Source organism: Diadema antillarum, unplaced genomic scaffold, assembly GCF_040938485.1.
Source record: "Diadema antillarum isolate AM-2024a unplaced genomic scaffold, OU_Dant_1.0 scf00000138, whole genome shotgun sequence".
Classification (NCBI taxonomy): Eukaryota; Metazoa; Echinodermata; class Echinoidea; order Diadematoida; family Diadematidae; genus Diadema; species Diadema antillarum.
Genome location: NW_027271027.1, coordinates 94,026 through 108,752, shown reverse-complemented (window position 1 = coordinate 108,752; position 14,727 = coordinate 94,026). Strand labels below are relative to the sequence as shown.

The window sequence follows — 14,727 nt, the reverse complement described above, 5'->3', positions numbered from 1 at the left end:
AGGTTTTCTCTGGTCCAGTGCATGTCAACTTATACAAGACTTGGTGTATTTCTTTGTTTCTGTACCTTGATGAACTGAAAAATCTGATATAACATGGTCATTCTATTGGTTTTTTGAAGTCCTCATGGTAGTGAAGTTCAACATGTACAACTAGAAAATTTAAACACAGATTTTGATTCATTCATTCAAGCGTTTGGCACAGTGTGCTTGGTTGATACTGTTTGCTGACTATTGCTAGTCACCTGGGCAGAACCACGAGGGGTCGGCATCATTCGCCCATTTCCTTGTGTGGGTGGGTAGGGGGACCACTTCACCGGGTTGGTATGGTACCCTGCTCTTTGCGATGAATAAATGAAGTGGGATCTTTTGTGTGCGTGTGTCAGTGGCTAACACACACATACGGGACCTCTATTTAATGTCCTATCCGAGGGACAGTGTTTTGCCTGAAACAGGTTTCTCACGGGAAAAGGAACAGGCAATTAGTTTCTGGTGGTGGATATCTTGATCATGGTCTAGATCCAGGATCTTTTTGAAGGATGCACATACAGTTCTATGGCATTAGTGATTGTATACCCCTGGTGAAGGTTTGCATTCTTCCAGTGCTTCTAGATTACATTGTTACTGAGTTGTATGTAAAATGAAATTATTTTTGATACCATAATTGATAGCTCTGATGAGATCATGTAAAATCTTTCCACAGATAAAGATATAATCTCAATATTCTATAAAGTAAACATGATCTAAATCAAACAAGAATGTAACAGTTATTACGTGAACACACTTCACAAAGTAGAATTACAGAAAATTCAAAATTAATAAACATGCAACATGCTACACCTTGTAGACACTTTCAAATCACATAAACAGACGACCACTTGCAGAGAACAGTACATTTCTAATCTATGTGAACTATAAATATCATGAAATTACCATTTGGTATTTTGTGTAATCCATACATTCTCCCTCTGGTTATTTAGTGATATCAGTCTTTGGTGCTCAAAATCATAACTGAACTCATCAAGAGGAATAATGAAGCTGAATTGCACAACATGCTGAGTAGTCAGTACAAAATTCATAGCATCAGAGTCTGCTCCATGATGCCTGAGGAAGCCTGTTACAAATGTTTGTTTCATTTTGTTTTGTTTATTCAATTTTCAACAAAGAGTGATGATATACATACATACATTGTCACTCTTGTGGTAACCAGTATCTAACCTCTGGGATTAGGCCTCTAAATTGGCAGAAATGGCAAGCACATATTATCTCACTCATAAATCATACCTTACAAAATTCAACACACTTTCCTTGCTCTTCATTGACTTAACCAAGGCAAAGTGAAAGATAAATTAGTTTTTCTTTTATAGAAAGCCATAGTATTACTATTAGCATACCCTGAGTATGTACTTTTGCACTACCTTCAAGCAACACTGCTAGAGGACGCATATACAATTGGTATTATGTTGTGATGTGTCAGTATGACTCATAGGTTAATAAAGGCAAACTTTGCAGCATCACATATTTAAAGGCAAACATTTGATATTTAAGGATATTTAAAGGCAAACATTCACACGGATATTTAACAAGGACATTTAAAGGCAAACATTCACACTACACAGGATGAGACATGATCCCCAACGCACTGGTCATTTCCAGTGTCACTGCACATAAGCAGATGCCATGAGGTTCTGCCTGGGTGCCTTCCCCTTACGTGGCCCAGTGCCAGTGGGGCTCTGTCCCAAGTCCACCCCCTGGGCCCCCCTCTCTCCCCCTCCCTGTGGCCCCCTCTGAGACCCCACTCCTCTACCCACTGGCTCTGACCAGTGGCGAAGGCGTTGAAGTATGGGAGACCGTCCTCCAATCAGGGGGCTGGGATGGCGGGATGGCGATGGCGTCTGAGTTGTGGCGGAGTTGGAGCTGGGCCGTTTCATCAGGACTGGAGTCCGCCATCTATTGAAATGACGTTTGAATGATGAACATTTTGAAGCAAGCATTCTTCAGAGTATCTTTCTGAGGCAAAGAATATCTTTAACAGCCTTATGTTGTGATTACTTTGTGACTATCAACTGTCAGTCATATTTTTGTTTTTCTTTCTGCTTCCACATAACCAGACAAATTTGTATTTCAAAGCTAACACAAACTTTGAAATTCGAACTGAAGGTAGGTAAGATATAATTTGTTTTCCTTTTTAGATACCCCTAAATTTTCAGAGTTATTTGCCAAGATCATCTTAGCTGATACTGCATCACTCACAGGCCTTCTTCGGCAGGTCACCTCATGACTGGTGTGATTTTCAATACAGAAATACACTAGACTAACTTTCATTTGGCATTAAGGTTTACAAAATTTGGCAGGGTAAGATGGTGGCAGGTTGTATGTAAAAGTCATTATTGGTGTTAGTTTACTTGAGCACATGTGTGTTTTCTTCTTCTTCTTTTTTCATCACATACATGTAATTATGCTGGCAAATCATTTTCTTTTCCTTTTTCCTTTATTATACAGGAATTCTGTCATGAAAGAGAAAGTCATTCACTCAGAGGAAGCCGAGTACTTCCATTACTCACCGCTGCCTCCTCTCTTCTGGAATGCCTTCCACTGCCTGCTTCCATCTCTTCAAGTAGGGAAAGTTGTCCAAGATGGTGACCCCTTCAATGGCCCTCAATACGTGAAGGTCCAGCTTACTAGGGGTTTCACTGAAGAAAAACACAGAAGCAAAGAACTAATCATGATTCTAGGTTAGATGACACAAAGAAATCAAAACATTCTTTTGTATTTTTCTTCATTCTTTCTTTTTTTAAAACTTAACCCTAATCCCAACAGGCTTTTTGAGGGACTTGAGACCAGTGGGGGGGGGGGGGGGGGGGGGGGGGGGGGGGGGGGGGCTTTTTGGCTCCCCTTCAGATCTCGGTCGTGATCGCATGATCCTCGCAAAAATTTGCACTAAGGTAGAGGCCAATGTAATCTACAAGACTGTATAGTTAGATTTTTCAACTTTTAATGTATGTATTTTGTATTAATTAATTTATGCTAATTTATGCAAAAATATATATTTTTTGCCTATAAATCAGAAAATAAAGCTCCATGACTTCTAATTTTTGGTGAACATACTCTTTTCAATATCCTTGACAATAAAATTGAAGCAAAAATTCGGCTTCATAATTATGTCTTAGGTATTTTATTGTTACTTGAATTTCTTATGTATTTCGTTGTTGTTTTTCACTTTTTGTATTTGTTGTTATTTTTCGTCAATATTTGTCATGGAAACTTTTTAAAGCATAATCAGGCTAAAATAAATCATTATCAGCCATTGAAAGTAAAAATATTTATTTTTATATGAATTACTTGCAAAAACACAATTTACATTGGATTTGTACACAAAATCATGTTTTTGAGCAATTTTTGGGTCGACAAAATGGTTTGCCCGAGAGCGACAAATTTGGTCTAAAAAGTTGTGCGACACTTGAAAGAAGAAAGTCATAAAAATGTCGCGGCGAGAGCATTACGCGTTGTGGAATAATCACGCGAAACATCGAGGGGGGGGGGGCCAAAATGGTCCCCCCGGTGGGAATAGGGTTAAAATACTCCATGACCCTTTCAAAAGATTATTGTAGTGGAAACAGTTATGATCTTCATTCCTTTACCTACCATAGCTAGATTATACTTCCTATGCAAAATAGTCAACAACATATCTTCGTACACAATGAGACATGTTTGCATGCAAACCATGAAGAATTAGACGTGTATTTTTATCATGCTTTAAACACTCACCCATTAATGAAGACAGGAGAAGACTCCTTTCCAGTTGGCGATGGGGTCGCTGCAATCCTTTGACCAACAGGAGTGTGGAAGAAAGCATCACCTCTTGTAGTGTCTTCAGGAGTCTTCGGTTGGGGTACTCTGGTGTCTTCTTCAGAAACACTCTTATCTTTCTGGTTCGACATATTCTTGTCGGCTGACACAATGTTCGTCCTCACTGAATCTGAAGCAGAGTTTGTAACGACTGGATCTGTGATGACATGCTGAGTCTCACCGGCTGTTGGCTGGTCAGTTTTGGTCAACTCTTCTTGTGGCGCTGATGACCCTACTTCCTCACACTGATAACATCCTGTATTCACACGATGCTGCTCAGCATCCCCAGGTGATGATGAGACAGTAGAAGGTGAATCATCCTGTCTCAGATTTGTAGAGAGGTCATCTGCAACATGGCATGTTGGTGCTTGTTCTGATTCCTTAGAATTTTCACTTGAGGCAAGGTCATCCTCAGCCTCGACTGACGTTCCATGCCTGTTGCTCAAGGCATCCGCTGACCCAGTCTTTGGCCTTGCAGCATCTGATCCCGCATCATCACCTTGCCCACCTCTCTCCTCCTCAGCAGCAGCTTCCTGTGAGATGCTACCTCCTGTCTGAGCAGTGGCAGCTTCTGAAGCATCCCCCGAGGACCTGCTGGTATTGTCATTGCTCTCTGGAGAGCCATATCCTCTCAATGTGCTGTATAGTCTTGACATCATGCTTGTTACTAATTGCACTGGGCTAAAGAGACTGCTTCCACCGGTGGAATTCCTTTTCCCGCTATCTCTCTCAGGGGTTACTGCACTACTGTCTGTTGAGACTGGAGGAGAGTTTAGTGCTTGGTCCTTCACTTTGTCCTCACCTGACGGAGTTACTCTGCTCTCATTCTCAGATTGACGAGTTCTTGTTTCACGGGATGATACTGGAGGAATTTCTCTACTCTGGACAGCATTTGTCTCACCTTGGTCACTGTTTCCCTTCAAACTGGACTGCGTTGGATTATTGACTTCACAGACCTCATCTTTCTCTCTTGCAGTACAGGCATCACCTCCTAATCCTGGGTCTTTACCATCTTTTCCCTCACCTTGACCATAGTGTCTTCCAACAACCTTTGCATCTCCACCCTCAGGTTTGCTGCTTGATCTCTCCATTACTTGGCCTGAGCCTCCCTCATGCTTTGGAGGGCTAGAGGTGCTGAACTCACTGGCCAAATTTTTCATGATGCTGGCTGGCAATGGTGGACTCTCCTTAGTGACACCGCTCTTGATCTCATCAGGGGAACTTTCTGTAATGAATGAATGAATAAATAGAATAGGCAAAATGGGTCAATTATAGCTGAAATAAGTGGGGGAAAGCATTGCAGAAGGAACATGGTGAACTTAAATCACACTCACAGCCTTTACACTGGACCCTAGATGGCAAAATAAAGGGGGAAGCAAAAAAACACCTGAAAGCAAACAGCTGAGACTTAATTTAGGAGTCTGGAGCTCACAGGAGGGACCATCAAGCAGCTGGCTCAGAACAGATATGAGCGTAAAGCCTTTGTTGCTGCCCTACTCGCCAGGAAGCATAACAAGCAGTAAGTAAGCAAGAAAAAGTCTTTACAAGTGTTGTTGTACCAGTTATCTGTTTCACTTTCATACATCACCATTGTCAGCACCAGACGCACTATTCTGCCACGTCGTTTTTAGCCACTTTTCTCCCTATCAGGACCTGTCTCTTCTGAAATCTTAGCAAGTACATAAAGGCCAAATTCACGACATTCTTCCATCATGAATTTGAATAATTACGCAGTACCCGCTGCATGCTATATGGATTAGAACCAACACTTGCTGTCGGGCGGAAGCTCTGTGGTCTAGTGGAGATCAGGAGGTTGTAGGTTCGAATCCTGCTCGAGCATGTACGCCCATGATTTTTTTTTTTATCATGGCTTCTACTAAAACACTGATCAATTCAGTGCTTATTTACGTTGATGCAGGGCAATTTGTCAATCAGTTGCAATACATAAGGACACTTTCGACAGTGTCCATCAAAGTAAAACCTTTGTTTGCCACTGATTGGCATCCATTGGCTTTACCTTGGGGAATGAAATGGTTGATGTTTCACTCATCATCTATGAGTAGAGCTCGCTTTGGTGGGCGTGGTGAAGAGCATGCATAATCAAAAAGTGAAAAATGCACACTAATCACACCACAGCCAGAGGTATATGATAATATATGTTTTTCAAGTTCAAAGATAAGAATTACTAGGTCTTTTCTCCCATTAAGATGGCACCTGGTATCAAGTTTTAGCATACAATACTGATTTAACTAAGAGGCTCATCCTTCTATAGGTCATCTTAAAAATTTCTCATGCAGATACTCTCCTTTGATTATACCTGACACAGCATAATTTGTTTACCATTTTCAGCAAGAAGTGTTTTTTGCCTGGACATCTTGTATATGCATACAGATTAGGTTCACACCCTAGACATTTGCTCATGACCACAGCTAGTTAACCAAGTTGCTGCAATACTCTTGCTAGTCTGTAGTGTACATGATCTTAAATAACTTTTACAAATACTGATTCATACTTTGTGTGTCCTTATATAGTCAAACATTTACTCCAAAAAGTTTTCAAAAATATTTCTTGCAGTAACAAAAACCATTTTTTTCCACAAAGGGAGACAGTAGTTCTCTCTACCAAGACATCAAGATCTCATTGATGTACAAAGTCCAGGGAGGTGTTTCATAAAGCGGTTCTTAAAGTTACGAATGACTTAAGAACAACTGGTGATCAGTTCTTGTGCCGAATTATTGAAATTCTGATAAGTATAGCACATCAGAACTGATTACCAGTCGTTCTTAAGTTGTTCGTAACTTTAAGAACAGCTTTATGACCCCCCCCCCTCCAGGTAGCAAATCAGTGCATGGATTTATAAAAAGATATTAAGTGTCAGTACCAATCATGTTCTTGTATTTGTCTTTGAGATGTTGCTCAAGCATCTCTAGGCCTTCAGCTGAAGCCAAGTCCACAAAGTCATCGAGAAAGAGCCAGTACTCCAGCCAAGGAACCTTGCGGGTGTAGGCCAGATCTCTGGAAGTATGGAAGACACTTTCATGGACAGTTTAGTGTGTCTCAGCAAACAAAAACATGTGACACAAGCAACATCTTGATGTCTTCTCTTTGTTGTTACTCGCTATAAATTGTACTCTCTCTACAAAAACATCTACTGTAAAAATGGAAATTTTCGCGATGTTGAAATTTTTGCGCATTTCGCGCAACCAGAAACTACCGCAAAAATAAAAGCACGCAAATATTTTTGCTAGCCATATGTTCCTGTGCGTCATGTCTTGATTCCGCGAAATCAAAAACACGCGAAACTCTTCTTACCCAGCCAAGCGCAAAAAATTAGTTGCGCGAAAATATTCACTTTTACAGTAGTCTTCATTATTGCAATATAGCTTCCTGAATGCAACTGAATTATAAATAAAACCACAAAGAAAAGGGCAAGAGGTGAGACATTAGGAATTTTGTTCTGACTTAACCATTTTACTACTGCTATGGCCTTCCACTCAGCTGGTAGTGTTGCTGCCCAGTAAGCAGATGGCTATGGGTTCAAATGCTAGGCTGAATCCTTCTGTTTATTTTGGTCTATTACAACATGGATCAAACATGTGACCTTACTTTACAAGGAGTTAAAGTTCTGAAACATCTAAGACTGCACATTCTCTCTCTCAAAATGAAAAAAAAAAAAATCTTCATTTATGAAATTGTTGGAGGGCATCTGTGATGACCAGTGAGGAAAGCAAAGGAACAAGCTCAAAGAAGGGCCTTACAAATCAAATCTTCACTACACACTCTCCATCATTTGATTTCATATTAGTTGATTACACATCTTTGTAATGCCTGGTTTGAAGAGACAATGCTAAAGTGGCAAACAAAGGTTTAATAGTGATGATGAGTTTGTGGTGAACACAAGTGTCTCACCTTCCCAGCCTCTCTATCCCCTTCTCACTGTCTCCTCTCCTGACAGCTGCTGCTCTCTTCTTACTGGATGAAGGTGGTGTCTTCCAGTCTCTGTGAAAGTCTGCAGCCTGTCACCATGGATACCATATCAAAATTATCATCATCATGATCAATGTCATCACAAAACATTGATATCATCACCATCATCATTATTAAATATCATCATCATCACCATCATTGCCATCAACATTATCATCATCACCATAATTGTCACCATAACTGTCACCAACATTGCCATCAACATTATCATCACCATAATTGTCACCAACATTGTCACCAACATAAGCACCATCATCACCATCATCACCACCAACACGATTATATACACTGTATCAAATGATATCAAATCATCACTCTGATTATGCTGATACTGCTGTCAATGAAGATGATAGCAATTGTCATTGCCATCATCACAACATGAGTTACCATTCTCAATTTCAATCAAAATCATCATCATCATCATCAATTAGAAAGAAATATATCACTGCCATTACTTTCACTATTGCTAATTACTATTGTTTTTAACCATCATCATCTTACACTGTGCACTCTTAATTCTTCTATGTACATAATAATAAGCCAGTTCGTAATTAGGTCGTGTGCACGTTGGTACAAATGATCTTTCTATTTTCTTAGTTGGTTAGGCACTTCACTCATATTCAAAGCAACATAATGCGTACCGGTAAGTTTGCCTGGCATAACAATTTATGGAATTCGTGTTTTAAAAAAAATGATCTTGCATAGCGAGACCAGGTGACCAGAATGGTCCGTCAAACAACCCTCAGGGGAAGCATCCATTTCTTTGTTTTGTATTGAATGCATTAAATCATGCTTATATTCGTATTGCCAAACACCAGGTTTGCAGTCAGGTGGATGTAATGGCAAGTATCATGTACAAGGATTGCATGAATAATCATTATATGACAGAATGGCTCATCTCAGTGAATTTAAAAACCATCATGCGTTTTGATACCAATTACCTTTTTCTGCTCATGCGCAAAGTATAACTACGAACTGGCTTACTGCTATCCTGTATCTGATATCAAAGCAAAATCCTGCAGCATTTCATGCCAGATGCCATTAAGTGTGCCCAGGGTTGCTTTTGTTTGGAGGAAATGAATAATATTGACTGTGGCATGTATATTAAGTTGTAATAAACACATTATTTCGTTGGGAAAAGAGCACTTCATGTACACTGCAGTGCCTTCAATCCCAGATTTGCATGCTTACTTCAGATGGTGACATGGGTCCTGCTAGCGCCCTCAGGGACAGACTGGCCTCAATGGGGCTACCTTTGACCTGCTGTGACAGAAGAGCTGATTGGCTTTCTAGCACGTCAGGTGACCAAGGTTCACCGACCACGGCAGGTACGGAGTCATCCACGGCTCGCCACACAGGAACATAAAAGTGATCTGGACATTTAGAAGGGCGGGGGGGGGGGGGGGGGGGAAGATATCTTAAGCTTTGATCAACTTGCGCAAAGACCAAATGCTGACTTCTACTAACAAACAAAGAAAAGCCTATCATTGACAATCGTGAATTGTTGGCCATCTCTTGACAATGGTTTAAGACCACAAAAAAAAACAACAACAAAAAAAGCCACTTAGTCAAGACACTAAAGTGCAGCTGTGAAAATTTCAAGCTGATTAGAACCATTTGCCAATTGGTTGGTTGCTGTGTGCAGAAACTACTGTAAAAGTTGTCCCAGATAGTAGAAAAGACTGCCTTCGTCTTCATTCATGTCTGACCAGGCCTTTAGAAACTCGAAATTGCCACAATGTTAAAATATTGATACACATACAGACACATTAAATTTCATGAAAACATTTAACAAAGTGGAGACGTCATTTTTATGATCTTTTGTCAAGTTCACAACAATGACATTGACTCTTACAGTATCTTGCCATAAACATGGAATTTAGCTTTAACAGGATAGAGTTAACACACAGGAAGAGTCCAAAGGACAGATATAGCAAGTTCCCATAACAGGAAGAAAGATGTGCTGCACAACACAAGATTTCGTGCATAACAGGAATATCACTTGGTATTCATATCACTCTTTACTCTTATATACAATGTAATTACAATCATCATCACTATTAACATCATTACCTATAAATGTACATTTATATTTCTCTTTAAATACTTACCATCCAAGAGTTCAGTGATTTTTGACTTCACATTTTCTCTATCAGCTCCTTTGTACCTGGTGCATACAATCTGTGTATTTCATGATACAACAAAGAACATGTGTACGTGCATACAATTCCAAAGAATATATCTCACATCATCTTACATGATGTAATGACACAACCATCTGCATTATTTTGCTGACCACAAATCAAGTACAACTGCATAAAACTGAATTGCACATTCCAAGCACTACACAACATTGCATAACTACACACCCATGTCTACTACCTTTGGATGAACATAATCATATGTTTTCCCACAGGCAGCACACTGTGGGATGTTCTTTCATTTGGAGAGTGCTTGAACACATGGAAAATCATACCATATGATAGAAAAATAAAAGTTTTTATCTTCATCTTGGGACCTATAACTCCCATAAGTAGCATCTCAAACCCTTCATATTGTCGGCTGAGAATGAGAAGGGCATTAAGATGCCTCAAACACTATGGCTTTAGTGGCAACTTAACACCCTTTAATAACATTCTCACCTAACTAATAATTTTTCAAGTACCAGAAAACCAGAAATGTTCGTATGCATTCTAATATTGCACTTTTCGCAAATTTTGCAAGAGCCAAGATTTGAGGAATTACAGTGCATGCGAAAGTTCTTGTCTACACTACATGCACTGAATGCCAGTGGCTGCGGAAATTTCATGCCGTGAAAATATACTGCTTTAAAGTTATTCTTCTCGTAACAGTTGACATACGATTACATAGTATATCACAGTACATCATTAGACTTATGGAGTAAAACTTTCTTTCTATCACGAGAAAAGCAAACTTTTCAGACCTTATCTCAGATTTGGGATCACAGTGCGCAAAAAAAAAAGAAAAAGAAAAAAAGAGGTATAATTCAGCAAGTACTTGCATGAGCAACCATTTCATTACCTCGCATGCTGTCTGACCATACTTGTTGGCCACTCTCTTGTTGCATGTAGGGTGTTCGAGGAGCAGCTGTACACATTCCACGTAGCCAAACTTACTGGCAAAGTGGAGTGGTGTCTCTCCATTCTATGAGGAAAAATTGACAGCAAATGCATATCATGCCTCTTACTGTTATTACTTTACAAAAAAACCAAAGACCAGGGTCATGATAAAACACAAAGCTTTCCAAATCAAGAAACTAGCAATAATTGTGATTACCACAGTGAAATGGCATAGCAGCAGACTGCACAACTTAATTTGTATTGACATGGCCATTCTTCCAAGTTAATGCCATACATAGTGTTGTAAATTGGGGAGAAAAGATCATGAGAAATCAGTGCTACAAATTTGAGGGATTGCTAATATGCACACAAATCTGACCAAATGCAGACTCTACAGAAATCCTTTCTTCTGATTGGCTGCAGCCCTGAAGTTCAAATGGGGTCATTTCTTCTTCTGTGATACCTACATTCACATCCATTTAGGCTAATGGCATCAGCTATCATGATGCAAAAATGACTGCACTGGAATCAAGCTAATAATTTTGATTTTACATCATATTACTCTAGACAAATACATATATACATGCATACAAACATACATACATACATACAAACATACATACATACATACATACATACATACATACATACATACATACATATAGCATACATACCAAAATGAATAAGGTGATGGTGTGTAAACAATGTCTATTACCGGTAGTACAACACCATCAAACATAAAATACATGTTACCATTCTGTCCCAACACAAATACTTACCCCTTTCTCAGGGGAGTTTAGGTACAGGTGTGTGACAAAGTTCCACCTGTCAGTGATGGCTTCTTGTGTGTCATTTGGGTAGAGCAAAGCGGCAAGTTCAGGATTGGCCAAGGTGTCCAGAATGAGACTCAGCATTTCCGGAAGATTCTTGATGGTTGCAACATGCAAGGCATTATACTTGCAACCATCCTGTGCAAGACAACAGAAGTGTTCATTAGGTATCAAATATTTTGTTTTTGTTTTTGTTTTCCTTCAAATTTTCTCTTTTTTTTTTTAACAATCAGCAAACAAACCAAACAAATTGAAATAATTATCTACAATTGTACATAATTATACTGAGCACCAATAAAACTAACACATTAACATCACAAAATTTAAATCCATAGTGGTAACATAGCAGTCTGGAATAGAATCATACATATCAATTCTTTTAGTTGTATTCACTTGGTCTTCTTCGTAAGTCTTTGGTAAGGGATGGAAAATGTCACATGCCACTTAGTGGAACTTACATGGAGGAATGTGGGTGTGTCCACAGAGGTGACTAAGAACCGTGGATTGGACCAAACAAGTTCTTTGAACTTCTCTGCATTCTGTTTCTCAATGACGAACCTCAGGCCATTCAACTGCTGTGGTTTTGGGGTACGGTAGCTATTTGCCCTTTCACTGGCTGCTTTGGTCTAACATGACACCAGAATAGAAATAAAAACAAAGCAAAACATAATAATTATAGCACAAAGCCTCAACTTGCCACTTACTTTGATGCACTGCACAGGTATTAATCATTTTATCAATCAGTTAATCATTTTATAAATCTGGTATTGAGAAAAAAAAAGGTTTTTCCTTAGTAATGATGATACTCTTTTTTGTTTGCAATTTTTATTGGTTTTTCATAAACTGCAACAGTACATAAAATATGCACAAATGAAGCAAAATAATGTCATAAAAACAATGACAATATCATTAATGATAACAAATAGTTTCATATATAAAACCTTTCAAGCCCACTATAATGCTCAAAGCATTTAACAAAATAAAACATAAAATGCTTGACCAACATATCGTGGTGCAAAAATACACAGTAATCCCAAATGTAAAGTGTGACTCAGATGTTTCATCATTAACATTGATCCTGAATAAATTGGTTAATTGTTCTTTTAACCTGGTTGCAAAAAAAATACTGAACAATACATCACATTTTTTTTGGACTTTACAATCGTATAACACCAGGACAAATGTAAATCCTGCTGTTGCAAACAGAACAATAGAAAAGACAGTTACCTCCTTGCTAGGCTGATTATTTCGCTTCTTTGGGGTGGTCAGATTCGTCTGAAGTTTGGCAAAGTTCTGTGCTGCTTCCAGGCTTTTGAAGGGCTTGAATCTTACCTCCGCATTCTCTTTCATCAGTTTCCGAACCTCTTTTTCATTCTGAATAATTCTGGTTGTTGCTAAGGATGAAAAAAAAAAAAATGGCGCTTAATCCACAAAATCTAGCAAGGCATTTGTGAGGGTAAACTCTAAACATGTCTAGAGGTACATTGTACGTGCTAAGAATCAAACATAAAAGCAAATGTTAATCTCCACAGTTTTCAACATTTTTTTAATGAAGTACGGTACCCGGAAAAAAACAAACAAACAAACAAACCTGTATGCACTTCATAGCATTTACTGGAAAATAATGGCACATTTAGACATACATTCTATACATTTCAACAATTAAGTAGACCTCTCAAAGTTCCTATTCAGATATCTTGGAAATGAAAGGTACTTTGGTATGGCTCATTAATGTCTGTGCAAGTTTCATAATTAATGAAATGGGTGACGTGATATTTATTCTTGTGCAAATTCTGAACACTTAATTTGAAATCTTGACTAAGGTGACATTCATTCGATTTTTACAAGAGAAGGAACTTTTATCCTTATGACTAATGAAGGCCGAGATTCAAAAGTGTCAAGTCATTGACTTTAATAGCTGGACTTCAATCCAATAAACATAACAGAGCAAGTCAAAACCAATCATGAGAGAGGAGAGTAAGCTAATTGTTCTCAGATAATAATTGCAATCTATCTTCTGTCTGTAATGAATCAGGACCATTATCTCTTGATCTTGGCAAATTTGTTCACCTACACGTATTTAAGAGATTGACTGAGAAGAAGTTGAAATGGTATACACATACAGTATGTCTCTTTGTACAATTTGAGCATATTGTTTGTATTGGATGATTCCGATATTCAAAAAATATATATATCAACCCTTAATACCTCCCAGCCCTGTGTGAAAGAAAACTCTATTGCTACCATTATCTGTGCTTTAAATGCTCGGGATTACCTGACCGCTCAGCACCACCATCTTCCTGTCCTTCTTCTCCGGGAATGCAAACCACATAGTAGGTACCCCTGGGAACCGACGACGCGGCTGGCACACTCCTACTTTGCACCTGCTCCTGTTTGCATGGCTGCACACTCAGGCTACCCTCCCCAGTACTCCGCCCTCCAGCATTCTTCCCGGAATCATCTCTCACCTCCGTATTTTCTCGGTCAGCATCAGCACCTTCCTTGCTGTCTACACCACCCTCACATCCTCCCCTCTCTTTCAGGATATGCCCTGCGAGTCTCTTCTCGAAAAATTTTCTGGTCGATTTCGAGATGCCCCCGAAAGAGAGACCAGCCGACTTGAGCTCCTTGCATAGGTCGGAATCTGAGAGTGAAGACAAGTCTCTTTGAATTGCCTCCATGACTGAAGGACTAGATCTTGTCTTCTCAAAGCTGTTTTCCAGATGATTTCTACAGGATAGAAAAACATTGGGAAAATTCACACTTTTAATGAATAATTATAAACCACATATATTTGAAGCAATGGGAAATCAAGGTATCCAAAAATTTCACATGGGTCGTCCAAATAATGCTCACCAAAATACACGTGTGAATGATTTCAGATGTCCTCTTTTTTACATAAATAATCATCATTTTCAATGATTTGTATTTGTTTGTCTTCTACAGAGCAGGGCTATGTTTTAATCAAAGTAGTATTGTGATGC

At 39.0% G+C, this 14,727-nt stretch overlaps 1 protein-coding gene across 1 annotated transcript; it reads right to left on the bottom strand.

The window, feature by feature from the left end:
• Nucleotides 1–1,655: 1,655 nt before the first annotated feature.
• Nucleotides 1,656–14,468, bottom strand: LOC139721090 (uncharacterized). The gene is made up of 12 exons (XM_071632420.1): nucleotides 14,019–14,468; nucleotides 12,971–13,137; nucleotides 12,202–12,369; nucleotides 11,693–11,881; nucleotides 10,876–10,998; nucleotides 9,945–10,014; nucleotides 9,025–9,206; nucleotides 7,756–7,862; nucleotides 6,728–6,861; nucleotides 3,766–5,071; nucleotides 2,562–2,690; nucleotides 1,656–1,947 (listed from the first exon to the last, which is right to left on the bottom strand). The coding sequence occupies exons 1-12, from the start codon at nucleotides 14,422–14,424 to the stop codon at nucleotides 1,656–1,658; spliced, it is 3,273 nt and encodes a 1,090-aa protein (XP_071488521.1). The 5' UTR covers nucleotides 14,425–14,468.
• Nucleotides 14,469–14,727: the final 259 nt, after the last annotated feature.

Excerpts from the sequence above, each read along its gene's own strand:
- LOC139721090 (XM_071632420.1), bottom strand. The coding sequence starts at position 14,424 with ATGGAGGCAATTCAAAGAGACTTGTCTTCACTCTCAGATTCCGACCTA. Across the intron at positions 6,862-7,755 it reads GGGATAGAGAGGCTGGGAAG|AGATCTGGCCTACACCCGCA; the intron begins GTGAGACACTTG and ends CCATACTTCCAG. Across the intron at positions 2,691-3,765 it reads TCTCCTGTCTTCATTAATGG|TGAAACCCCTAGTAAGCTGG; the intron begins GTGAGTGTTTAA and ends GTTTTTCTTCAG.